General features: G+C 44.7%; 1 protein-coding gene across 3 annotated transcripts in view; it reads right to left on the bottom strand.

Annotated features, from left to right (window-relative positions):
* The window catches only part of LOC140393857 (metabotropic glutamate receptor 4-like), a 1,771,763-nt gene that overhangs the window by 903,250 nt on the left and 842,832 nt on the right, over positions 1-25,681 (bottom strand). For all 3 annotated transcript variants that reach the window (XM_072480390.1, XM_072480392.1, XM_072480391.1), the window contains exon 6: positions 18,958-19,098. In XM_072480390.1, coding sequence (XP_072336491.1) covers positions 18,958-19,098 — 141 coding nt within the window. The remainder of the gene's footprint in view (positions 1-18,957; positions 19,099-25,681) is intronic.

Below are 25,681 nucleotides of genomic sequence, written 5' to 3'. Positions count from 1 at the left end.
AAGTGCCCACGCCGTCGTGAACACCGTCGAGGTTCACGATGGCGCGAAACGGCCCCGATCTCGACCGATTCAGGGCCCGAAAATGGGCTAGGATCTGGGCCGCGAGAAACTCGAGGGGGGGGGGGGGGCGTCACGAAAGCAGCGTCGTCAGCGCGCGCCGGGCATTGGCGCCGCATTAAAGCATCACCCGCGCATGCGTGGTTGCCGTCCCCTCCACGAGGCGGCCCCGCAAGAAGATGTCGGATGGATCTTGCGGGGTGCGGAGGAAAGGAGGTCCTCCTTAAGAGAGGCCGGCCCGCCGATCGGTGGGCACCGATCGGACGCCCGACCCCTTTTGAGTCCTACCCCGGTGAAAGACCCCCCTCGCCCCCCCCCCACAGGCACCCCCCCCCCCCCCAACAGGCACCCCCCCCCCAGCGTTCCTGCGCTGTTCCCGCCGGCAGCGACCAGGTGTGGATGGCGCCGGCGAGACGCCGTCGTTTTGGGCAGGCCGCTTGGCCCATCCGGGCCGGAGAATAATGGGTGTAGCGGAGAATCGCCATTTTGGGTGTCCCGGGCGATTCTCCGGCCTGCGCCGCGCAGAACTGGACGGGGCCGTTCTCGCCGCTTGGGTGAATCGCGGGAGGGCGTCGGACCGGCATCACGGGGAAAAATGGCGCGCCAGGCGATTCTCCCAACCGGCGCGGGAGCGGAGAATCGCGCCCAATGAATCCCGCCCACAGTCTTTTTTTTTTAGCTATTAGGCCAATTTGGAGAAAGGATATTCTCTTAATAATCAGACTAAAATAAAATGCCAATGGAATAAATAGATATTCATAACGTCGCCCATACAGTGAAGGTTATCCCTAGATTGTTCTCTCTGAAATTGTTGTTGCCACTCTCTGCTAGAAATGCCTGAGAGCTCCTGACTGGACTGTTTGTTTTAAGTCAGTGCTGTCAACCTGCTAGAGGTTTTATTACCCTGGGGAACACTTTAGTTGTTTGTTCAAGTGGCTGGTTGATGGCCTCTGATGTTTCTGCCACTGCTACTAAGCTGTCATAGTTTTATCCATGAAATCACTTGTGGTTTGCCTGTCATGTCACACGTTTTAATTTTCGGAGCAACATTACTGCTCAACAAGTTCACTGGTGCAAAAGACTTCATTTTGAAAATAAAAGCCATACCCCACAAGTAAATAAATACTCACTCAAATAAATCATACTACAGCAACCTTGCACGGATTTGATGTTCTTCATCAACTTTTCATTATTTAAATGTTTCACAGTTGTTATTGTTCCCATCGTACAAGAGCAAATGTTTTGGAATTAGAATCTTTGGGGTAAAAATTCCTATTAGCTCCAACCTTCAGGCCTGAAATGCAAGGGACCAGAAGGTCTGAGACCCCCCAAGATTGGGCCTTATTAGCATTATTTAGTTAAGTGAACCAGCACCTGCCTGTATCTGAAGGCCCCCCATTTCCAATCAGTTAATTTATGTGGCCACACCCGAGTTGTGATGGCAGACAGAACGTGAGAGGGAGGCCTGATCGTGAGCTGCTTCACAGCCCCCAGTGGATCTAAGAAAAGCCATCTTCCTCTTGACTCTGCAGCAAAATCTAAAAGAACATAAAACAGAGTTAACGGTTTGAGTCCATGGGACTCTTCTTCAGAGTTAAAGAGAGGGAAAATGGGACAGATTATATTCTGCAAAGGATGGGTTGAGCAAACGGATGGGAGTTGAAGGTCAGTGGTAGGTGGGAGCTGGGAGAGATTGCAACAAAGGTGTGTCTGGCACAAGACAGAAAAAGTGTTAAGTGTGAAGGACTACAGAAAGTGCTGACAATGGCATAAAGGTAAGATATCAGAATCTGTTGATAGGAGAACCAAGGTCAGTGCTCAGTGCAAGCAAAACTAAATAACAAGTGACAGATGGTCCAGTAGGTGGCGGGTGGGGGTGGTTGCGTGGGACAAAAAACACAAACTGGAGTAGCAGCACCTGATCTTCCGGTTCGGCACGTTACAGCCGTTGGGACTCAGCCGAGTTCAACAAGTTTAGGCTGTAACCCTTCTCCTCCATTGTAACTCCCTTTCTTTCAATCCTTTTGTTTGACATGTCCCCACACAACCTACTCCCCCCCAAAAACTGGGCCACCTGTCACTTGTTCTTTAGTTTCGTTTGCACTGAGCACGGACCTTTGTCCTCCTATCAACATACTCTGTTGTCTTATCTCTATGCAACAATCAGCACCATCCACAATCCTTCCCACTGCCATCAATACTTCTTCTGTCTTTTACCCAACATATCTCTGCCCCACCAACGACTGACTTTCGACTTTGCTCCACTCCCTCCAATCTCCTCTTATTGTTATGACCGAGGGTTCAGAAAAATCCAGAGTATATCATGGAGTTCACCTGACCTACAACTGTTTATTGAATGTGGATGTGATGAGCACAAGAGCCTGTGTTTTAGGTGTTACTCAACAGAGTTCTTAGGTGCTTTTAATAAAAAAAAACACTTTATTCTACAAATTTAGTTAACATTTGTATAAACACACACATGCAAGAATTTTATCAACTACAAACATAAATACCCCACCCAGCTACAGTAATCCATGTATAACCCTCAATGAATCCCCCCTTTACTGTTCCAATTTAATGATAAGATCCAAGTAAAAACCAGAACCCTCTTTTCAAAGGTGCACACGGCACTCTTACTGGTATAAGACTTGATATTAATACTTTTGTTTCCTTTCCAAACAGCAGGTTTGAATTCCTTCCAAAAGCAATTATATCTTTTAAGTTATCAAGCAGTTTGGAAACAGCTTTTAAAATGAAGATAGAGAAACCCTTATTTCAACCTGTGCAGTACAAACCAGTCCAAACTCAAAGTGAAAGTAAACTCACAGGGCCACAGCCCAGCTCCACCCACACACTGACATCACTGAAGCCATGTGATAAGAAAAAACATTTCTTAAAGGAACACTCACATGACATTATACAATACACAATTCATCACATTTTTCCCTCTCTTTAACGCTGAAGAGTAACACGAACTCGAAACGTTAACTCCGCTTCTCTCTCCCCGGATGCTGCCAGACTTGTTGAGTTTTTCCAGCATTTGGGGGTTTTAATTCAGAAATTCCAGCATCTGCAGTAGTTTTCTTTTATTTAAAAAAATGTACTTACCTTTTTAGAGAGGGGTGTTTGTGAGGTTTCATCAGAGAAACGGGAGTGCAACAGATGTGGAAAAGAGCAGCTCAATTTCCTCGGGTGGTGGGAGGGGGGCTCCTAAAACTGCACAGAAGCTGAACTTTTATTTTAAACCATCACAAAAGATTTTTAAAAACGTTTGCCCCAATATCAGCTCAATGCTTTTCAGATATCCCAGGCCCATGTTGGTCTTTGACCAATAAAACAGGAACAACAAAGGCTAATTTTCGCCCCTTTCTATATTAGTCCACAAACATTTTCTCTTTTTCATTCTGACAAAGGTCACCAACTTCAAACGTCAACTCTGTTTCCAATCCACACATGCTTCCTGACCTGATCAATACCAGCATTTTCTCTTTCTAGCTACTGCTTTCCTAGTTGTGGGTGGTGTATGAGCTTTCCGTTGGGTGGGTTTCTGTCACTCATATTAGAGGAATTGCAATTGGAGTCAGATGCCAAGCATTAACTTTCATGGAGCCAGAGTATTTGTGGAAAATAGATTTTTCTATTACTTTTGTAGAAACTTTAACTGTTTCAGTTTAAACAGGCTGGCATCCTCATTAGCATTGTGCAGGAAGGCAATTCCATAAAGAGTAACTATTTAGAAAATTACAGTTTGAATTTGAAGTATATAGAAAAATATTAGGTAACACTATTAATGTAATATATAAACAAGCAGTTTGAACATTTTTGACATTTGAATTACATTTGCCAGCAAGACATTCATACTAATTAATTGAGACAAACAAAAATGTGTAGGAATGCAAAAATTCCACTTAATCTGTCCAGATATTTTATTATTCAGGACCCATTCAGACCATATGCAGGATTTTCTCTGCAGCTTTGGTGGTCAGAAGCCTACACTGTGGGAGGAATAGGGAATAGTCATCTGGCTATAGTTTTCCCAGGTTGCTGAATCAATCGCTCACCAACCCATTCTGAATGGCAGGTGGACGGTTGAAACTGGAAGACCAATTGAGGGGGCTCTCCAGGATGGAAGAGGCATCAGCCTGCCTTTCCAGGCAAGATGGTAGCACCCTCTCTCCAGCTTACAAACATACGAATTAAGAGTAGGCTATTCAGGCCCCGGCCCTGGTCTGCTATTCAATAAGATCAAGATCAAACGGATTGTGGTCTTCAGTGCGAAGTTATCTACTCTGAATAGAAAACAAAGGTAGGGTGTTTCATAAATTGAGGGTTGGGAAGTGTTGGAGCTCAAAAAACCTGGGTATCCTTGCTCTTAAGAGATAGCATGCAGGTGTAGCAAGCCATTAGGAATGGCCTACTCCTGCTCCAGTGTTATAGGAACATAAGAATTAGGAGCAGAAGTGGGTAATTCAGCCATTTTGAGCCCGCTCCCCCATTCAATCAGGTCATGGCTGACCTCATCCTGGTCTCAAGTTCACCTCCCCACCTGTTCCCCATAAAAAACACATTTTAAAATCAGAAATATATCTATCTCCTTGAAACCATTTAATGACTCCGATTCCACCTCACTATGGGACAGTGAGTTCCACAAATTCACCACCCTCTGCTAGAAGTAGTTCCTCCTCGTCTCAGTTTTAAATCTACTGCCTCTCAACCTATATCCGTGATCTCTTATTCTAGATTGCCCCACAAGGAGAAACATTTGGTCTACGTTTACTTTATCAATCCCTTTTAGTATTTTATATACCTCGATCAGATCCCCTCTCATCCTTCTAAACTCCAGTGAGTATAAGCCCAAATTGCTTAATCAACTCTTTCATCCCCAGAATCAATCTGGTGAACCCCATCTGAACTGCCTCCAATGCCACCACATCCTTCCTCAAATCGGAGACCAAAACTGGGCACAATATTTCAGATGTGGTCTCACTAACACCCTATACAATTGCAACAACACTTCTCTAGTTTCAGTCCAGTCCTGTTGCAACAAATACTAACATTCCACTTGCCTTGTTAATTACATGCTGTACCTGCATACCGACTTGCTGCGATACATGAACAAAGACACCCAGATCCCTCTGCCCAGACGCATTTTGAATCTGCCTTAAATTTAGATATTACTTGCCTTTCTATTTTTTGGCAAAAATGGAGTACCTCACACTTAACCACATTAAACCCCATCTACCAAATTTTGTCCTGACCCTCTAGCTGATCCCTCTGATGCTTCACTTGTCACATCTGTAAAAATATCCATCTGTAAAATTGTTATGTCCTCTTCACTGCCTGCTTTACCATCTATTTTAGATCATCCACAAATTTTGCTGACTCTTCACTAACAATAGAGTCAAAGCTTATCAGGGGATAGTGAAATATGGAGTTGAGGATGGTTTTATGTTCTCCCCGGAAGAGAATTTGAAAGATTTTTTAAACTGTCCGAGAGAAAAACATTTTCCTCGTCTGTTGTTTTTAAAACACTAACCTCCAGTTCTGGTCTCTCCCTTAAGAGTGAACATCATGGGTGGGAGCTCTGTCTACGTCTTGCAACACCCAGTGTGAGCAACTCTGTCTGCTCTGCAACACCCAGTGTGAGCAGCTCTGTCTGTGCCCTGCAACACCTAGTGTGAGCAGCCCTGTCTGTGCCCTGCAACACCTAGTGTGAGCAGCCCTGCCTGTGCCCTGCAACACCCAGTGTGAGCAGCTCTGTCTGTGCCCTGCAACACCCAGTGTGAGCAGCTCTGTCTGTGCCCTGCAACACCCAGTGTGAGCAGCTCTGTCTGTGCCCTGCAACACCCAGTGTGAGCAGCCCTGCCTGTGCCCTGCAACACCCAGTGTGAGCAACTCTGTCTGTGCCCTGCAACACCCAGTGTGAGCAGCTCTGTCTGTGCCTTGCAACACCCAGTGTGAGCAGCCCTGCCTGTGCCCTGCAACACCCAGTGTGAGCAACTCTGACTGCGCCCTGCAACACCCAGTGTGAGCAACTCTGACTGCGCCCTGCAACACCCAGTGTGAGCAGCTCTGTCTGTGCCCTGCAACACCCAGTGTGAGCAGCCCTGCCTGTGCCCTGCAACACCCAGTGCGAGCAACTCTGTCTGCGCCCTGCAACACCCAGTGCGAGCAGCTCTGTCTGTGCCCTGCAACACCCAGTGTGAGCAGCTCTGTCTGTGCCCTGCAACACCCAGTGTGAGCAGCCCTGCCTGTGCCCTGCAACACCCAGTGTGAGCAGCTCTGTCTGTGCCCTGCAACACCCAGTGCGAGCAGCTCTGTCTGTGCCCTGCAACACCCAGTGTGAGCAGCTCTGTCTGTGCCCTGCAACACCCAGTGTGAGCAGCTCTGTCTGTGCCCTGCAACACCCAGTGCGAGCAGCTCTGTCTGTGCCCTGCAACACCCAGTGTGAGCAGCTCTGTCTGTGCCCTGCAACACCCAGTGTGAGCAGCTCTGTCTGTGCCCTGCAACACCTAGTGTGAGCAGCCCTGCCTGTGCCCTGCAACACCCAGTGTGAGCAGCTCTGTCTGTGCCCTGCAACACCTAGTGTGAGCAGCTCTGTCTGTGCCCTGCAACACCCAGTGCGAGCAGCTCTGTCTGTGCCCTGCAACACCCAGTGTGAGCAGCTCTGTCTGTGCCCTGCAACACCCAGTGTGAGCAGCTCTGTCTGTGCCCTGCAACACCTAGTGTGAGCAGCCCTGCCTGTGCCCTGCAGCACCTAGTGTGAGCAGCCCTGCCTGTGCCCTGCAACACCCAGTGTGAGCAGCTCTGTCTGTGCCCTGCAACACCTAGTGTGAGCAGCCCTGCCTGTGCCCTGCAACACCTAGTGTGAGCAGCCCGACCTGTGCCCTGCAACACCTAGTGTGAGCAGCCTTGCCTGTGCCCTGCAACACCCAGTGTGAGCAGCTCTGTCTGTGCCCTGCAACACCCAGTGCGAGCAGCTCTGTCTGTGCCCTGCAACACCCAGTGTGAGCAGCTCTGTCTGTGCCCTGCAACACCCAGTGTGAGCAGCTCTGTCTGTGCCCTGCAACACCCAGTGTGAGCAGCTCTGTCTGTGCCCTGCAACACCCAGTGTGAGCAGCTCTGTCTGTGCCCTGCAACACCCAGTGTGAGCAGCTCTGTCTGTGCCCTGCAACACCCAGTGTGAGCAGCTCTGTCTGTGCCCTGCAACACCTAGTGTGAGCAGCCCTGCCTGTGCCCTGCAGCACCTAGTGTGAGCAGCCCTGCCTGTGCCCTGCAACACCCAGTGCGAGCAGCCCTGCCTGTGCCCTGCAGCACCTAGTGTGAGCAGCTCTGTCTGTGCCCTGCAGCACCTAGTGTGAGCAGCCCGACCTGGGTCACCCAAGGTTGGAATTGAACCCAGATCTCTGAGGCGGTGAGGTGGCAGTTCAACCTGCTGTGCCACCGTGTCGCACCATGTTGTCAACTCTCAAATGGGCTTTGTAATTACCTTGTAATTAACAAATCTGCTGCTTTCTTTGCTTGGGAACTTGCACACCAGCCAGCAGCACGTATTTACCCAGTAGGGAAAAGCAGTTCTGACCAGTATTCCTATTTCCCCTGGTTTCATTTTTAAGTATGCAAGACCAATTCAGAGCAGTATTCTTATTTCCCTGCTTTTTCCTTCTGGGTACACACCTCCACTCCTGCCCTCATTGGGGTCTAACCAGCACTATCCTTCCTTCTCATATTTCTAACCGAGACCATGTACTCTTTAGTATATGACAATGCAACTTACAGAATTCAACAACTTCCCTCTTCCGACCACCACATGTAGTAGTGGAATTGAGAAAGTGGAACCAGGAACCATGGTGCTAATTAACTCCTTGAAATAGGATGCCAACTAATTTACTTGTAAAGGAGTGAGACTGTAAACTGTGAGGATAAATATGCATAGAGATGAAGGGGAGTACAAATATTCATTGAATCATTAATTATATATATATTTCCCAATCACAGGAAAAACAATTACACAATAAGTGAAGCTACCCTTTAGTAATAATGAGTTTGAACGAAAATCTGGCAGATGTGTGAAGAAAACTTTAGGGTTGCACCAAAATTGACCTTTTAAGTAATTCTGTCCCTTTTCCACTGCATCTTCACGGTGCAGTTCAAACCATTTTATTCTATCTTCATTCACCCATAATTGAAACTACATGCATTGCAGAGGAAACTAAGTCATGGTCATTTTGTATTACTGTACCAATATAATTCATTTTAACGTTATTCTGCGCAACAATATCGATTCATAAAGCCTATGTCTCTGAGATTGGTCAAAGCGACAACTTTTTTGCTACTAAATAACAGCCTGTTCAGTTAAATAGAAAAGGAATTGGATTTCTTCCATTGTTGCAACAGATTACAATTTACTGTCCATTAGGAGCACAGAAATAGTAGGAGGCCATTCAGCCCCTTGAACCTGTTCCACTATTCAATGACAGCATGGTTGGTTTGATTGTAACTGTATCCTCTTGCCTAGCAAAAACTATCAACTTAATATTAGTTAAACCAGCATCTACTAAATAAAATAAATAAATAATCTTTATTGTCACAAGTAGGCTTACATTAACACTGCAATGAAGTTACCGTGAAAAGCCCCTAGTCGCCACATTCTGATGCCTGTTCGGGTACCCAGATAGAGAATTCAGAATTCTCAGCTGGTACAGGAATTGAACCCGCTGTACTTAGTTTCAATTTTGCAACTCTTTGTATCAAGAATTCCCAAACTTTTCTTCTCATAAACCTGGTTTCAGATTTTAAGATAGTGGACTAGATTTTCATGGAGTCGGGGAGACTTTGTAGAGGGGCGAGATTCACGATTCCAGGATTCTCAAACCTATTCCCAGGATTTCCAATTTTTCAGTGTTATTTAAAGTTGTGGGTTGATTCGGGTCACGGGCCTGTACCTTGTAATTAACAACATGGCCGGCTGCATTGTGGGCAGAGGCATGTCCGAGTTCACCAAGTCGGGCCAGCTTGTGAAGGACCTGTGGTTCATGGCACCTCAAGAGATGTTGTAAGCCATAGTCGCAAGAAGGGAACCTTTTAAAGGGCAAGTTCAAAAGCTCTTACCCATGCCGTCCATGAAAAACCATGCCCCCACCCATCCACCATGGCCCCCATGAAATGCTATGGCACTTCCATGCCCATTCATCCACCATATAGAACCAATGAACCCTATAGTAATAATAGGATGTGTTAAAAAAATGTATTTAAAAATATCATTCGTCGGTAACTTTCCACTTAAAAGAAAAAGCCAAGATAGCCATTTGACTATTACAACAGCTGAGCCCAGGGAAAACATTACTTGCTTGACAAACCTGGCTTTCTGATCTGTTCTGTCAATATCTCAAGGTTAATGTACATAAGATAAAAAGGTTTCAAGTGCTTGCAATTTTAGCTATTGATACTTTAAAGGGTTTGGATGTTTCACATTTTATTGGTCTGTTGTGTGAGTTTTTTTAAATCAAAGTGGAAAGTTATCAGTGAATGACATTTTTAAAGCTTTATTTAAAACATATTATATTGTCACTATAGGGTTCATTGGTTCTACACAGTAGGTGGATGGGCATGGAAGCACATAAGGGGCCTTGGGGGATGAGTGGGTTTGGCATAGATCAGCATGGGGGCTATGGGGGTGGGGGTGAATGACATAAGGTGGCATAGGTGGGCATGGAAAGTATGCTGGAGGTAAGGGGGTGGGAATGGTGAGTGCTAGAGGGTCTTACTTAGTTTATTCTAACTTAGACAAATTCCCACAGCACCCTGGCTGACCTTTCCTGCATCCTGTTTCAGCACCCAGCAGCTCCTGTAGTTTTCTTTTCCTGAGGTCAACTGGCCCAACTGCAGTCTGCACCTGAAAACACCGCAATGAAAGTCGTGGGCAGGATTCTCCGCCCCACCGAACCACTTTTCTGCCCCGACACGCCAGCGGGATTCTCATTATGGGGCAGCCCCACACCATCGGGAAACCTCCGGGCGCTGGCAAAACGGAGGATCACACCGGCGGAGAATCCCACCCCCTGTCTTTGCAGCCGCTTTCTCCCGAGGTGGGTACACCAAGCTGGGAAATCTCCTGACCCCTGCTACCTGCCTCAAAGATAAAAGTGCAGTCCGATGTCCCCTTGTCCTAGACTCCTCAGCAGCAGAAAACATTTATCTCTAATTACTCCATCAATCCCTTTCAAAACCTTTCAACCAAACACCCCTTCACCTATGTTCCAAAGAATGCATATCTAGTTGATGTAATCTTTCCTCATAATCTAACTCTAGTAGGTCTGGTAACAGTCTGGTGAATCCATGCTGCACTCCTTCCAAGGTCAATATACCCTGTCTAAGGTGCAGTGCCCAGAACTGTCTCCCAGATGTGGTCTAACCAGGGCCTTGTGTAGATGTAGCAAAATATTCTCTCCTTTACATTCTCGCCCAAGGCGAACATGCCATTAGCTTTCTGGATTCGTTTTTAGTGGCATAGACAGCGATCTCCAAACCTCTTTGGACCTCCACTGTAACTAGTTTTTCAATATTTAAATAATACCTGGATCGATCTTCTTTTGAATATTATGGGTAACCTGATATTTACTTGTATTGAAATCCATCTGTCACATTGAGTCCACTCACTTCATCTGTTCTTTGTCTTCAATGGGAAAACAAGTGACTGGATGCAGATATATCTTGACAGGATCCAAATATAAATGAACTGTTTCACCTCTGCATACATAATCTACCAGGATGTTCTTGTCACTTCCTCTATTGTCATTAATTAAAATTTCATTTGAGTTCATTTCTTAACCAAAGTAACACACATCATGCATTCCAATATGACACAATCAGTCTTTCGTGACTGCTTTGTGAAGCATGAAACTCGTTTCTGTCATAAACAATACATAATGCTGACTGGCAGTTACAATGATGTATCAGGAGTGACGAGCATTTCATGATGCCCCCTTAATTGTCAAGGTTTCAATTAGGAACTGGTTGGATACTGGGTCAGTCAGTCTGCAAGATAAAGGTTGGACGGAGCAGTTACTTGCTGTCTGTAAAATTGTTTTCAACCGTAAGTCTAGCTATTTTTCCTTTGTAATTTATGCAAATTATTGTGAACTTAAAATTAATCTAAAATAAACCTTGAGAACACGTGACAAGTTCTGCTGGTCTCGGAGCAGAAATACAATGCTCGACCTGCAGAATCGTGTAATTTTCAGCCAAGGTCAAAAAGAGAAAATAAAAGTAAATTACAGCGGATGCTGGAATCAAATCAGAAAATGCTGGACAATCTCAGCAGGTCTGACAGCATCTGCGGAGAGAGAAGGGAGCCAACATTTCGAGTCTGGATGACTCTTTGTCTTTGTTTCTGCTTTTGTTCAAACCTCAGCGGGTCTGATGGCATCTGTGGAGAGAGAACAGAGCTAACGTTTCCAGTCTGGATGCCCTTCATCAGAGTGGTTCTGTGTTGTGGACTTTTTATTTACCATAGAATATACAGTGCAGAAGGAAGCCATTCGGCCCATCGAGTCTGCACCGGCTCCTGGAAAGAGCACCCTACCAAAGGTCAACACCTCCACCCTATCGCCATAACCCAGTAACCCCACCCAACACTAAGGGCAATTTAGGACACCAAGGGCAATTTACATTGGCCAATCCACCTAACCTGCACATCTTTGGACTGTGGAAGGAAACCGGAGCACCCGGAGGAAACCCACGCACACATGGGGAGGATGTGCAGACTCCGCACAGACAGTGACCCAAGCCGGAATCGAACCTGGGACCCTGGAGCTGTGAAGCAATTGTGCTATCCACAATGCTACCGTGCTGCCCACTATTCACATGATAGTCAGATATATTTTACTATTATATTTTCTCCAAAGTTCAGATCCTAAAATATAACTCCATCTAGAAAGAAAATCTCTCATTGTACAATGTATTTGGCCTTCACATCAATTTCAGTCACGTTTATGACTTCATGACTTTACTCAACTGTGTAGTGTGGTTATGTGACATGGGCCGAGATTTTCAAAGGGACGCAGAGTCCTCCCTGTTTGCGTGGGTCTCAGCCCCACAACCCAAAGATCTGCGGGGTGAGTGGAATGGCCTTGCTAAATTGCCCCTTAATTGGACCCAACTGTCTCCTTCTCTTCTGTGGCTATATACGTTGTTGGGTGTCCCTAATGAGGGAGCACTGCTTGTCTGCCGACAGCATCAAGGTCTTCCATGCCACCATGGGAACTGGGCTGTTTTATCAACTGGGTTAATCATCTTTTGGTTTTATGTTTTAAGTTTCCTTTGCAATTTGTTTTTATTTGATGTAGTATTCCTTTAAGAGGCTGCTCTTTTGAATTGTCCCTTAGTTTGTTTAATTTAGTTCAATTGGTTCAACCAAAATAGTATACCTACAACATCCCCAGTAACTCACAATGCGCTGCATGGCCTCCTTTTGTGTCGTTAAGTCTCTTGTTGTGAGCAAAGCTCTTTAGATGTGTGGTAGTATGCATTAGGGGTCATGTGGGACTGTGAAGCCGTGATGTCATTGGCTGACAGATCCCGGGTCCTGGTTGGACGTTGACCTCTAGCTCCGCCCTGAAGGCGGAGTATAAGTACCAGGAGTCCTCCCCCGCAGGCAGTCTACTACTGAACTGCGGGGGAACAGTCACGCTTAATAAAGCCTCATCGACTTCACTCTATTCGTCTCTCGGAGTCTTTGTGCGCTACAAGATGATAAAGCTGATGTTAGCTTTTTCTATTCACAGCTGCTAGTTAAAGTTTATCATGCACTAAACCATTGAACATTGTAAAGAGTCAGATTAATTGATTGTTTCAGAAGAAACTTATATTTTTGTTAATCAGATAAAGGACTGTAAAACAAATGGAAAACTAGCCCCTGTATTTACAGCGAGCAGGGGAGTGCCGAGTGGGAGTAAAATCTGGCAATTTAACAGTAGGATCTCATTGCCATTGATGTACCAATTTTACTACTTAGCAGGCACCCAGTTCGGCAACCTGGAGGCAGCCAGGTGGGAAAGCCAGTGTTAGTAGGCTGCAGCCTGGAAACATTGGAGACAGTTCTCGGCAAATAGGAAAGATTGGGGTTGCTGAGGGTCGGAATGCCAGTTGAAAGAGGGAGCCAGAAGCAATGCAGGCTGGTGATTAGAAGGCAGTGACTGGCGCTGGGAAGTCTGACCTGGGAAGAAAGAGGAAACAGATAATGGTGGCATAAGGTTTTGAGTGAGAGGTTGGAGGAAGTATTCCTGCTCCTTCTGGCCCACAAGCAGTGCTATAATTAGTATTCACTTGTTGAATCTCCTTTTCGCCGTCTCTATTTAGCCACCAAATTTCCTGAACCTTGGAAAACCCATCAGTTAGCATTACCTTTTATTGGCTGCCAAAATATAGAAATGGAACTTACCAGCCTGACCAGAATGGGATTCCTCAGGGTTCCCCCAAATTCACTGTGGTTGAAATGGAATCCGGTACATTCGCAGCAGAACAGGATTTAGCATCCCCCTCTGACCCTTGCCTACCTGTCATGTGTGGGTTCAAATCTCAATGTCTCCGACATCGCAAAACACTTCACGATGAATGTCCAGTAGTTGCATAAAGGAGCTATTCTTCTGTAGTGCTGTTCGGGATATGTTGTTAACTGGTCCGACAGATAATTTCCCCAAATTGGTGAGCAAACACAAAGTTAGTGACATGAAAGTCACATATTAATTGTATATCTTAAACAAAAGAAACCCGATGCTAGTGGATGTAAACTGTAGCAACGTTCTAAGTACCCCAATGTGTTGCTATTAAAAAAAGCTCAATATGGACATCTTTTTACTAGACTTAGCCATTGTGCCATACTCTATCTGCATAGAGTCAGCCTCAGATGGTGAGGTGGGGAAGATGGGGAAAAGGAGCAGGGGATGGGGGCTGAAGGGGGAGATAGACACACTCAATTCCACCCCCCCCCCCGCCACGAATAACTCAAAACTCAAGCTGCCTCCTACCCCAGCCACCCAACACTTGCATACCTCTTCTCAGGTCACATGAAGTCTGAGGCATTAGAACGGGGCCACACCAGGAAAAGGTTTGGGAACCACTGCTCTAACACCTCATCAGATGGGATAAGAGTCTTGGGATACCTGGAATATTATGAAATTATACATGACGTTAGAGTCAAGAATATGAAAAGGCCAACTCAAACACATACAGCAAGTCGAGAGTTAGTGACACAGTGGTATTGTCACAGGGCTATTACCCCAGGTGCCCAGGCTAAATCCTTTTGGGGGCATGGATTCAAATCCCACTATGACAGTGGGTGGAATTTAAATTCAATTAATAAACTTGGAATATAAAGCTAGCCTCAGTAATAGTGACCAGGAAACTTTCATCGATTGTAGTAACAACCCATCTTTTGGGAAAGGAAATCTGCCACCCTTACTCGAATTGCTCAAATATATTATCCTTCCTCAGAAGTTGATATTCTAGACGATGCTGCATCTTATGTTAGATAAAATCGAAGATTTTCAATGTGTTTCAATAACTGAAAACAGGCCAAATTCCTTGTACAAGTACAGTTTCCTTCATTATGCACAGCTATGTTCATTCTTTTAAATTAAGATTGTTTAATTCATTTGATATTAGAACATAGAACATACAGGGCAGAAGGAGGCCATTCGGTCCATCGAGTCTGCACCGACCCACTTAAGCCCTCACGTCCATCCTATTCCCGTAAGCCAATAACCCCTCCTAACCTTTTTTTTGGTCACCAAGGGCAATTTATCATGGCCAATGCACCTAACAAGCACGTCTTTGGACTGTGGGAGGAAACCGGAGCACCTGGAGGAAACCCACAGACACGGGGAGAACGTGCAGACTCCGCACAGACAGTGACCCAGCGGGGATTCAAACCTGGACCCTGGCGCTGTGAAGCCACAGTGCTATCCACTTGTGCTACCGTGCTGCCCGAATTATTCTACCCTTCTAGAATGGAAATCATTTACATGTTTTAATGCTTTAGATATTCCATTCAGTAAGGAGTCTTGCAACACCAGGTTAAAGTCCAACAGGTTTATTTGGAATCACTAGTGCAGCTCCTTCATCATATTCCATTCAGACATGCAGTGAGGTTGAGTGAATGATAGGCCGCAGCTCACAAGGAGGATTGGAATGTTAACATACGCCGGATGACACAGACTCAAATGAGATCCTTTGGAAAGCAGAGGTCAATCTTCGAAATACGAGGATAATTGTTGGTCAAATGAGGACTTTCTGAAAGCTTTCCATTTAAAAGATGGCACTGAGCTTGCATCCAATGCATTCACCCGAACAACAGCTCAACCATGAAACACAAAAGCAATTGTTTTACGCCAATCTCAAGTCAAACGTATCTCCAGGCCTGTTTTTACAGCAGTAACCTCTCCATGAGATTAACACTGTACACAGAGATTTAAACAAAATGCCTTCAGGACAACATTAACCTATTAGACTTGCTCTACTGTTTTGTGTTTTAGCAATAAAACTGCACAACTGTGTGACAGTATATGAATAAAGATGAAATGAAGCTCTTGGTGACTTTAAGCAAACTTGCTGGGAAATTGAGCTAGATAAGTTATGTTTAAACCTGTTACGTTGTATTCGAAGATGTTTTTGAAATGCTTGACTGAGAAATGCAAGCTGATATTTGACACCGGGGATTTTGATGACATTTGTCTAACTTCCAAATCAGCAATTAATTGCTAAGGCAAAGGACTGGATGGAACATCCAAAACTGATGGGTTAAGGTCAGATCTGAGAATTGACTTAAAAATGCCCAACACAACCAATCTCCTTTCCTCCCAATTCCGGGTTTAGTAGGGGTAGGACAAGGAATGAGCAATCAACGTATGCCTAGGAAGTGGGTTGGCCATTTAAATATTTTAATGAGGATTTCAGCTTTTTTTTCACAGCTTTATCTGTGGCCTGCCGTGATTCCCAGGCTGCAGGACACCTGCCACTTAAAGTTCAGCCTTGTGAGAAGGTTTTTAGAGCACTGCTTGTGGGCTCCTCTTAGTAGTTTTGCAACTGGGGTCCACTTCCAGGCAATGTTTTTCAAATTAGCACAAAAGGCTGCAGAGACTGAAATGGTGCTGAATGTCACCTGTGTTTATAATCCTTTGTGTTGGAAATGGTAACATCAGGGATCTGCACTGCAAAAACACAACACATTCAAGTGGAAACACTTGCCTATGGTGAGGAAATTCCGCAGAGCTAGTCCTGGTCCTACTGCTATTACTTTACCGAGGTGCGATGGTGAAAAGTTGTTTTTTTGTCAATTTACGGCAAAGTAGAAATAGACCGCAGCTGTTGATCTTGAACTATTATAACGTGGGGAGCCATTTGTGGAATTGCTGGTGGTCAGTTGGGTGATACATTATGATGTGTACTGATATACATTATTGTGTATACTGATATACTTAAGTAAAGTCAAGTCACCATAGTCCCAGATGACCATAAGCTGCTTTCCCCTTTGACAATGAGAGCTGACTAGTGATGATTTAACCGGAGGATCATCACACCTCAGGCAAGGGGTAAGGTTGAGAAGGCGGCCTTCATGAATAATCTCAGCCGGTACGGGAACTGAATCCACACCATTGGCCTCACTCTGCATCACAAACCAGCTGTCCAGCCAACTGAGCTAAACTGGCCGAAGATGTACAAGATGTACTACATCTTGTATTATTCTACTGCTAAGCGCAACTAATTTTTATTTCCTTAAGGATGCATGGTCAAAATGCCAGCGATGAATTAATTTAATTTCTGCTCAGCAAAGAAGGCTTTAGCTTGAAAGCACCTTGCTTTGACATAGAAAAATAGCTTGAAATGATAGTCTACTGTTTATTTTTTATACTGTTTATTTTTTTATAGACTTTTGACATGGTATCTAAAATTTGATTCATGAATTTGCACGGAACAAAACAGGAGACAGAGCAAATAATGAAAGGCAACAAAATTCAAAAGAATTTGGATTAGTCATATCAGGACGAATAGGCTGGAGACATAAATCATTCTGGACGCGTAAAAAATTGAGATGGTGCAAAGGAACAAAAAAGGAAATATCAGCAAAGTGGATAAATGCCATTCAGGATAAGATCGGGCATAACGGACAGATCTAGGAAAGCATCAGCAGAGTGTTCAGCTGCAGTAAAAATATCAAATAAAGCATAGAATTGAAGAGACATTGGATCAAATGCAAATCAGAAGATGCCGTATTGTTGCTTTGTAAGGGTTTTTCAAAGACCTCATCTGGAGTACTGCATGCAATTCTAATATCTAATCACAAGACATTATTGTCATTGAGAGGATACAGAGGCAAACACTGATGATTCCAGGTTTCAGGGGAGCACTGAGAACGTGAAAAAATGATGAGAAAGGGGGTGAGCAAGTGAAAGTTTCATGGTTACTAAGGAAATGGCAACATTGATTCAGGAGAATTGTTCAGTATGGCAAGGGATTCATGTGCAGGGGAACGTGAAACTTGAAAATTAGGAACGTAGGAAAAAATAGTTCTTCACCAAAATGTTAAAGGGGGCAATTGACATTCCAACTTCGGGCAGCAATGGAGCAAATGTTCGACAACTGTGAATGGGGACATTGAAATGATCATACTGTTCACACTACTGACCCATCTGCCAGCATTTCAGTGGGCCATCACAGGACAGGCCAGATGCATGCCTTTTGGAGCCTTTAGGCATGGTGCACAATTTCAAAAGTTGTTCAACCAGTTGGTAACATTCATGAAAGAAAAATGGTTTGTTTCATTTAAATAATGGCAATTTACAATTTATCAGAATTAATTCACAGTTTTGTTGCTGTTAAAGATTTGGAGATAGATATTCTTAATTTGTGTTGCACGTGATGCGAAGAAATTTCATTCTAGTCAAATATCTTGAGATTTCCTGAAGATCCAAACCTGGTTGAGAAATCATCGATTTTGAAATTATGCTTTGAAAAGATTCATGTACAAATCACGAACATGCAAATACCCATGGACTTGATTTATTTCAAACATTTATCGGATTATTTCAGATATCAGTCATTGATTTCCCTTTGCATGAATACTTAATACATTTTCATGAATTCCTATCTTTTACATTAACCTATTTATTTAATACTGGGCTACGGAATGTAATGCAACCTCTTAAACATATACAAGTTAATTCATTTTAAGTAAATGGCTCAGAACAATTTTTAAAATGTATTGATCAGGTTATAAAATCTAACATTCAAATTTATGTGCATCCTATTTGTGTAAAACGAGTTCAAGACCAATACCATTAATGTAGCAAAATGTCCCAAGGCACTTTATAGTTGGTGGCCATCAAAGCAGTAACTTGACAGTAATGTAATACGTTCACATTAAAGATTGCTCTGAATTTTAAATTTGTATGATCAATTGATCTGGTTAAAGATGTCATGCACAGAGCATTTCAGATCAAAGATCTGATCAAACAATTATGTGCTAGCACTATCATATGGAGAGATACTGATTTACCGTAAAGCTGAGACAAAGCCTTGAACACACAGAAGCTGCAATTGCAATCCCAGGTATGTAATGTTTCACTCAGATAAAATTCAATCATACATTTTCTTCACCACAATTCCCTCGCCAAATTAGACGCTGAATGATTTTACCACGAGCAGCTCATTTTATTTAATAGCAACAAGCTGACTTCCAAAGGCTGATTTTGAATAATATTTAGAATTTGTTTAGATCAATTCTGTCAGTATCATTTATCCCTCGGAATGTGGAACTCCCCAACTAAAAGCAATATCAAAGCTGAAATCAAAATATGTAGAAAATAATCAGCTTACAAATAAGGGATAAAGGTTTCACAATACCTGTACACTTTTTAACATGGCTCCCACGTTTAAACCCATGTCGACTCAGCTTGCACTTGAAATTCGCTTCCCAAAACTCTGCAAACCATATGTTTCTTCTGTTATTCTCCAGGGTCCGGCTCTTGAAATATCTGTCAAACCCTACAAAAAGGAGCATTTGATAATCACTCACATTGCTAATAATTATGGACAGTTTTCCACCCATAACAGTGGTGAATGATCTCTTACTGCAAGTGAATTCAATAATTGGTGTGTCCAATGAAAAAATACATTCACCGATCAGGAAATGCTGAAAAAAGGGTGACACAGATGAATTGTGATGATTGTGCAGAAGTCACTGACTCGGCAGTGGCATTCACTTCTTCAAGCACAAACCCTCTCCAGTCTGCTGCCCATATGACTATTTCTCCAGAGGTATTCCATTACCTGGGGCAGAATTTTTTGGATGGCGGGTTTTCAAGGTCCGCCACCAAAAGAGTCAAGGAGGAACTCACCCCGCCGATAGAGCATGTTAATCGGTTGAAGACGAGAATTCCGCGTCTCACTCTCGGTAGGATGGTCCTGCTTCAGAGAGCTGCTGGCCAACTGGATGGTTGGCAGCTCTGTAGTCCCAACAGCACCAGTAATGCAGTGGACCCAGGCTGGGGCGACAAGTAGCCCCACATTCAAAGCCCACACAGCCTTCACGCTGGTTGCCACACAGGCGGGAAACAACTGGTGTTCAATAACTTCCTACTTCAGCGTCATAATTAGGGTAGGTTGGGGGAGTGGGGTGGATCAGTCTAGGCCTCTCCTATCCTACTGTTAAATTTCAGACAGTTGAGAGAGCGGGAAGACAGCAGTTAGACCATCTGGAGAATTGTATGTTAGCCCCCAGCCAGCCTGAACACTTGTCAGTGGGGTACAGTAAAATTCTGTCCCTAGAGTTTATCAGACTATTTAATTGTGACAGAATTCGAGGTTGAACTCATTCCGTTCAACTACACATATGAAACGTCCAGTAGGTGTTGCTGGACAGAGATCGACAGCAGGAATTGTCATAATATACACCAGTATATCATGGTGCAGACATACACTGATGGACACACAGTGGGACCAATTAACATACACAACACCACAGCCAATCACCAGTGAGAGCACATGCACCATAAAGACAGGGGGCATCAGAGTTCCCGCTCATTCAAGTAGCAGCTAGCTAGGAGCACAGAGCTCACAGCCTGCAACACAGACATTCACCATGTGCTGAGTGCATCAACTGGTTAGGACAAGGCAAAAGTCTTTAGTTAAAGCTGGTATCGTATTTACCCACAGTTCAAGTATGTTTAAACAGTTAACCTTTTAATAAAATAGTGTTGCACGACTTCAAGTGCTGGTGACCTGTATGTGATCCAGAACACCCAACACATCATGATACCAGGAGTGGTTGCATACTAGCACTTCTTAGATCTATCTGCAAGTGATCTGCCTTCCGCCAGCATTTTGTCATCCTGCAACATGGACAACATCAGCCCGCCGCCGCTGCTCCGCATCACCGGCAACTTTAGGGTCAACAGGAAGATTTTCAAACAACGCTTCCAGCACTTCCTCGAAGCCACGGACAGGGAGGGCGCCTCAGACACCAGAAAGATTGCTCTTCCCCTCTCCACGGCTGGGGACTATGCCATCCACATTTTCAATTCTCTCACCTTTGCAGATGACGAAGACAAGACGAAGTTCAAGACGGTTCTCCTCAAATTTGACACTCACTGCAGCGCAGAGGTGAATGAAAGTTTTGAACGCTACATGTTCCAGCAGCGTTTGCAGGGTAAGGACGAACCCTTCCAATCCTTTGTAACGCACCTCCGCATCCTTGCGCAATCTTGCAGCTATGGGCCCACCTCCGACTCCATGATACGCGACCAGATCGTTTTTGGTGTTCAGTCGGGCCCCCTACGTCAGCAGCTCCTCAAAGTAAAGCAACTCACCCTAGCGACCGCCATCAAGACCTGTGTCCTACATGAAAATGCCACCAGTCGGTACTCCCATATACAAGCGGCTGAAACAGTGCGGCAAGGTCCCCACGAGGCGGAACGGGTCCAAGTGATTGAGCACCTCCAGGGCCTCAGCCTGGATGAGGGCGGCCATTTCACGCGCTTTTCGCGGACTCCCGCGCTTGCACGCACCAAACGAGGGGACAGCGACGTGGAGGAACATAATGCGCTGGCGCGCACCATGCATGACCGCACCGCGCATGCGCGGTGGCGCAGCGAACGTGCTGACGTCACGGCGTGTGGCAACTGTGGCTTCGCCCATTTAAAGCGGCAATGCCCCGCAAAATCTGACAATGCCTACGATGTGGAAGACTTGGCCACTATGCTGCCTGCTGTCGAGCAGATCAGCCTTCCAATTCATATCGCTTCAGCCAGCCTCGCAGGAATGTTCGGGCAATTCAACCCACAGTCACCAAGTCCGATTCCGACCTCCCACACAGCAGTGACATCGAGGACCCGAAGACGCCTTTTCGAGTCGGTGTCGTAACAAAAAACAGGCTGTCCCCGAAGCAAAGACACCAGCTGCAGTCGGTATACAGCATCGATCCAGAGAACGAGTAGTGTGCCACCCTGACAGTCAACCAGAATTCGTCGCCCACCTCAGAGACTTAATTTGTGCACTAATGGACTCTCTGGTCTGTTCTGTTCTTCCGTTTTATCGTTTGTATATAGTGTTCATCTCGTTATTTGTGTGACACAGTTTTTTCTGCACCAGGCACCTTCCCATGTAAATAGCTTAGTTTTATGAACATAGTCCTGGAAATATTTCACACACACATAGTCAGGAACATTCACCACACACTATTTATTGTCACGCAGGCACATTTTTAAAATATAAAATGGGGGATGTCATAATATACACCAGTATATCATGGTGCAGACACACTGATGGACACACTGTGGGACCAATCAACATACACAACACTGCAACCAATCACCAGTGAGAGCACACGCACTATAAAGACAGGGGGCATCAGAGTTCCCACTCATTCGAGTAGCAGCTAGCTAGGAGCACAGAGCTCACAGCCTGCAACACAGACATTCACCATGTGCTGAGTGCATCAACTGGTTAGGACAAGGCAAAGGTCTTTAGTTAAAGCTAGTATCGTATTTACCCACAGTTCAAGTATGTTTAAGTAGTTAACCTTTTAATAAAATAGTGTTGCACTACTTCAAGTGTTGGTGACTTGTATGTGATCCAGAACACCCAAAACATCAGGAATCAAGTTGATTTTTTTCTTCCATATCCAAAGACAAATTGCAACACTTGCCACTCTCGCCCAGCCATCGGGTTCATCTATTCACTCAAACTAACATTCTGGCCAACCTCGCGCAACCTAATGGAATTTCATTGGTACAACCAATAACTTATATTGCCAGAAGTTCAACAGAGTAATTTTTTTAAATGTATATTTTTATTGGCATTTGGAGTTAGAAAAACAGTTTTGCATAACTTACGCAATGTAAAACTATCTTATAATTTAATTATTAGGATTCTATCCTACCCTTGTGCTGTTGACTAAAACTGAGAATTTATACATTTAAACATTTATGTTGTGCACCTGCATGGTCCTCTACATTTTTTCTTCAAAGTCTCACAACCATTCAATACTGTTAAGGCATCATTGTTGTGTTGATGGCCCAAGTATAAAGGAGGGTGGCAGAGGCTGCTTTAGGTCTCATCTGTTAAGTAACATTAAATCCTTACCATTTGATAAATAGATGTACTTCATACCCACAAAAATGTCTCTGGAAAATCTTGGATTAAAGTGAATCGAAGCGACTTCAGTGTCAGCACGTATCCCGCATAGCCATGCCCCATTCATTCATGTCATATTACCTTAGCCTGACAAACAGACGTTGAACAACACAGGATTCCCCATGGCTTCGTGGCATGAAGAGTGTCATTCTGCCCAGTATAATCGAATAAAATTTAATTCACATTGCCAATAAATGATTTTTTTGCCTGAAGCTCAATTGTGTAAAAATGATAAAGATTGCACAATACAAAACAACGTTATAATTTAACTGTCAGATTCAAGTGTGAAAGAAAACTAATTTGAGTGGTTCCTAAGGCAAAACTATCCACCAAAGTATGTATTCCAATAACATGACTATTAGATTCGCCTCTGGCCTTATGTAAACACTATCCCCAATTACACACATCACAAAAATGCTTTATTGATGTTATGCGCCTGAATCTGATGGATAATATCTCGGCAGTGACAGAAAATTCCAAGGAGTCAGTTAGCGGAAATTTTAGGCCTTAACTGTTAACCTACTGTTAGGCACGGTAGAACAGTGGTTAGCACTGGTGCTTCACAGCGGCAGGGACCCGGGTTCGATTGGATCACTGTCTGTGCGGAGTCTGCACGTTCTCCCAGTGTCTGCGTGGGTTTCCTCTGGGTGCTCTGGTTTCCTTTCACAAGTCCCGAAAGACGTGCTTGTTAGGTGAATTGGACATTCTGAATTCTCCCTAGTGTACCCGAAGAGGCACCGGAGTGTGGTGACTAGGGGCTTTTCACAGTAACTTCTTTGCAGCGTTAATGTAAGCCTACTTGTGACACCAATAAAGATTATTTTAAAAATGATGATATAAATTCCGGTCATCTCGTTTCACATTTTTCTGCTAGTCCTGTTGACGCAACGGCACCAATCTGCATTTGCATAGTGTCGAACAGAAGCATAATGGTAACAGAACCACGGCCAAGTAGATTGGCCTGGGGATCTTGAAATTAGCGATTTTTCTTTCTCTCTCTCTCTCCCTTCAAGAGGATCAAATAACGGCTGGTGGGCAAGTGCATTCGGAAATAATGAGGCCTGGCTTCGGCATGATTGTATTGGGCTGGGTGCTTTTCCCGTCCTTCTTATTTGTATATTTAGATTGTTCTTTGAGGGGCTCCGAGGGAAAGAGCACATGGCAAAGGGCACAAAGTGTACCTATCGCTGGAAGTGCTGTAGCTATGGTTAGACATGGAAGAAAAACCTCACCGAGCTGGACAAACAAAAGGACGTTGGAGCAAGATGGGCTGGCCCTTACCAACTTTTACAGATGCACAATAGAAAGCATCCTATCTGGCTGCATGACAGCCCCGTATGGCAACTGCTTGGCTCAGGACCACAAGAAACTTCAGAGAGTCGTCAACACCGTCCAGTCCATCACACGAACCTGCCTCCCATCCATTGACTCCATCTACACCTCCCGCTGCCTGGGGAAAGCGGGCAGCAGAATCAAAGACCCCTCCCACCCAGCTTACTCACTCTTCCAACTTCTTCCATTGGGCAGGAGATACAGAAGTCTGAGAACACGCACAAACAGACTCAAAAACAGCTTCTTCCCCGCTGTTACCAGACTCCTAAATGACCCTCTTATGGACTGACATCATTAACACTACACCCTGTATGCTTCATCCGATGCCAGTGCTTATGTTGTTACATTGTATACCTTGTGTTGCCCTATTATGTATTTTCTTTTATTCCCTGTTCTTCCCATGTACTTAATGACCTGTTGAGCTGCTCGCAGAAAAATACTTTTCACTGTACCGCGGTACACATGATAATAAACAAAACCAATCCAATCCAATCCAAACCTTCAAGTCAAATGCTGAGAGGATGAGGCAGGATAATAATACACGGTTATCATGGTCAAATAGGGGGATCATGAAGGTTGTTTTGTCGCTGTGTTGAGGATGGAATCGTGACTGGAGTAATTCAAACATGGAGCTGCGGGAAGATGGGCACAGATTTGGGAGAGAATAACAATGTGTTGATAACCTTTGGTGAGGAAAAGGAGTTAGGAGATTGGTTGGAGATGCAGCCTGCACGGACTGACGGGTTGAGGACTTTTTGAGAAAGGGGTGCTGGCAGTAGTTTGAATTGGTGGTGGTGGGGGTTGGAGCAGTACCCAAGAATAGATTATTATGTGTAGTGATAATCAGTTTGGGATTACGGTAAGAAACTGGAGAGTAAGCGGTTTAAGGATGGGTCAATTTCAAGGTTAACTGTGACCAATGGAAGTAATTTTAATGATTATCTGATAAAATTCACTTTTCCAAAAAATACAGATGGTTAAGAAGAATAAGATCTTGTCAGAAATGAAAGAAATATATTCTTCTGTTTGGTTTTCCTCTTCACCTGAAGATAAGAGGCTGGGTTTTCCCTTCTGGAGATTAAGTGCTGCCGCCAGTGGAGAATCGCAGTAACTGCATGCTGCCGCAAGAAGCGCTGGACAGGAGAAATTCATATCATGCAATTGGACCAGCACTTGGCCCATGTGCAGCCCATCTGATTCCCGGCTGCGCTGGCGTTTGTTTCGCTGGGGTCAGGATTCACGTTTAAAGCCTAACAAGCTCCACTCAGCACAGACTGTCATTCCAGCCAAGAAGGTGGCAGCGAAAAAACCTGCTCCAAGGTTCACTGACTCAGTGATTGACTGAATGCTGGACGCTGCTGAGAACAGGAGGGACACCCTCTTCCTCAGGGTGGGGTGGAGACTCAATCCTGCTATACTGAACAAAGCCTGGGGTGAGGTGCAGAGGCTGCGAGTGTTGCCCACCTCAATCAAGAGGACCGATACACAATGCCCTCGAGGCCAAAAACATTCCACCTGCCTGCGTCTCCCTTACAATCCACCCTCCATGAAACCCCAACACATGTATTGTCCCCTTTGGACAGGAGCCTTGTACACACATGCC

The sequence above is a fragment of the Scyliorhinus torazame genome, chromosome 17 (assembly GCF_047496885.1).
Source record: "Scyliorhinus torazame isolate Kashiwa2021f chromosome 17, sScyTor2.1, whole genome shotgun sequence".
Classification (NCBI taxonomy): Eukaryota; Metazoa; Chordata; class Chondrichthyes; order Carcharhiniformes; family Scyliorhinidae; genus Scyliorhinus; species Scyliorhinus torazame.
This window is presented reverse-complemented; position numbering and strand designations above follow the sequence as displayed.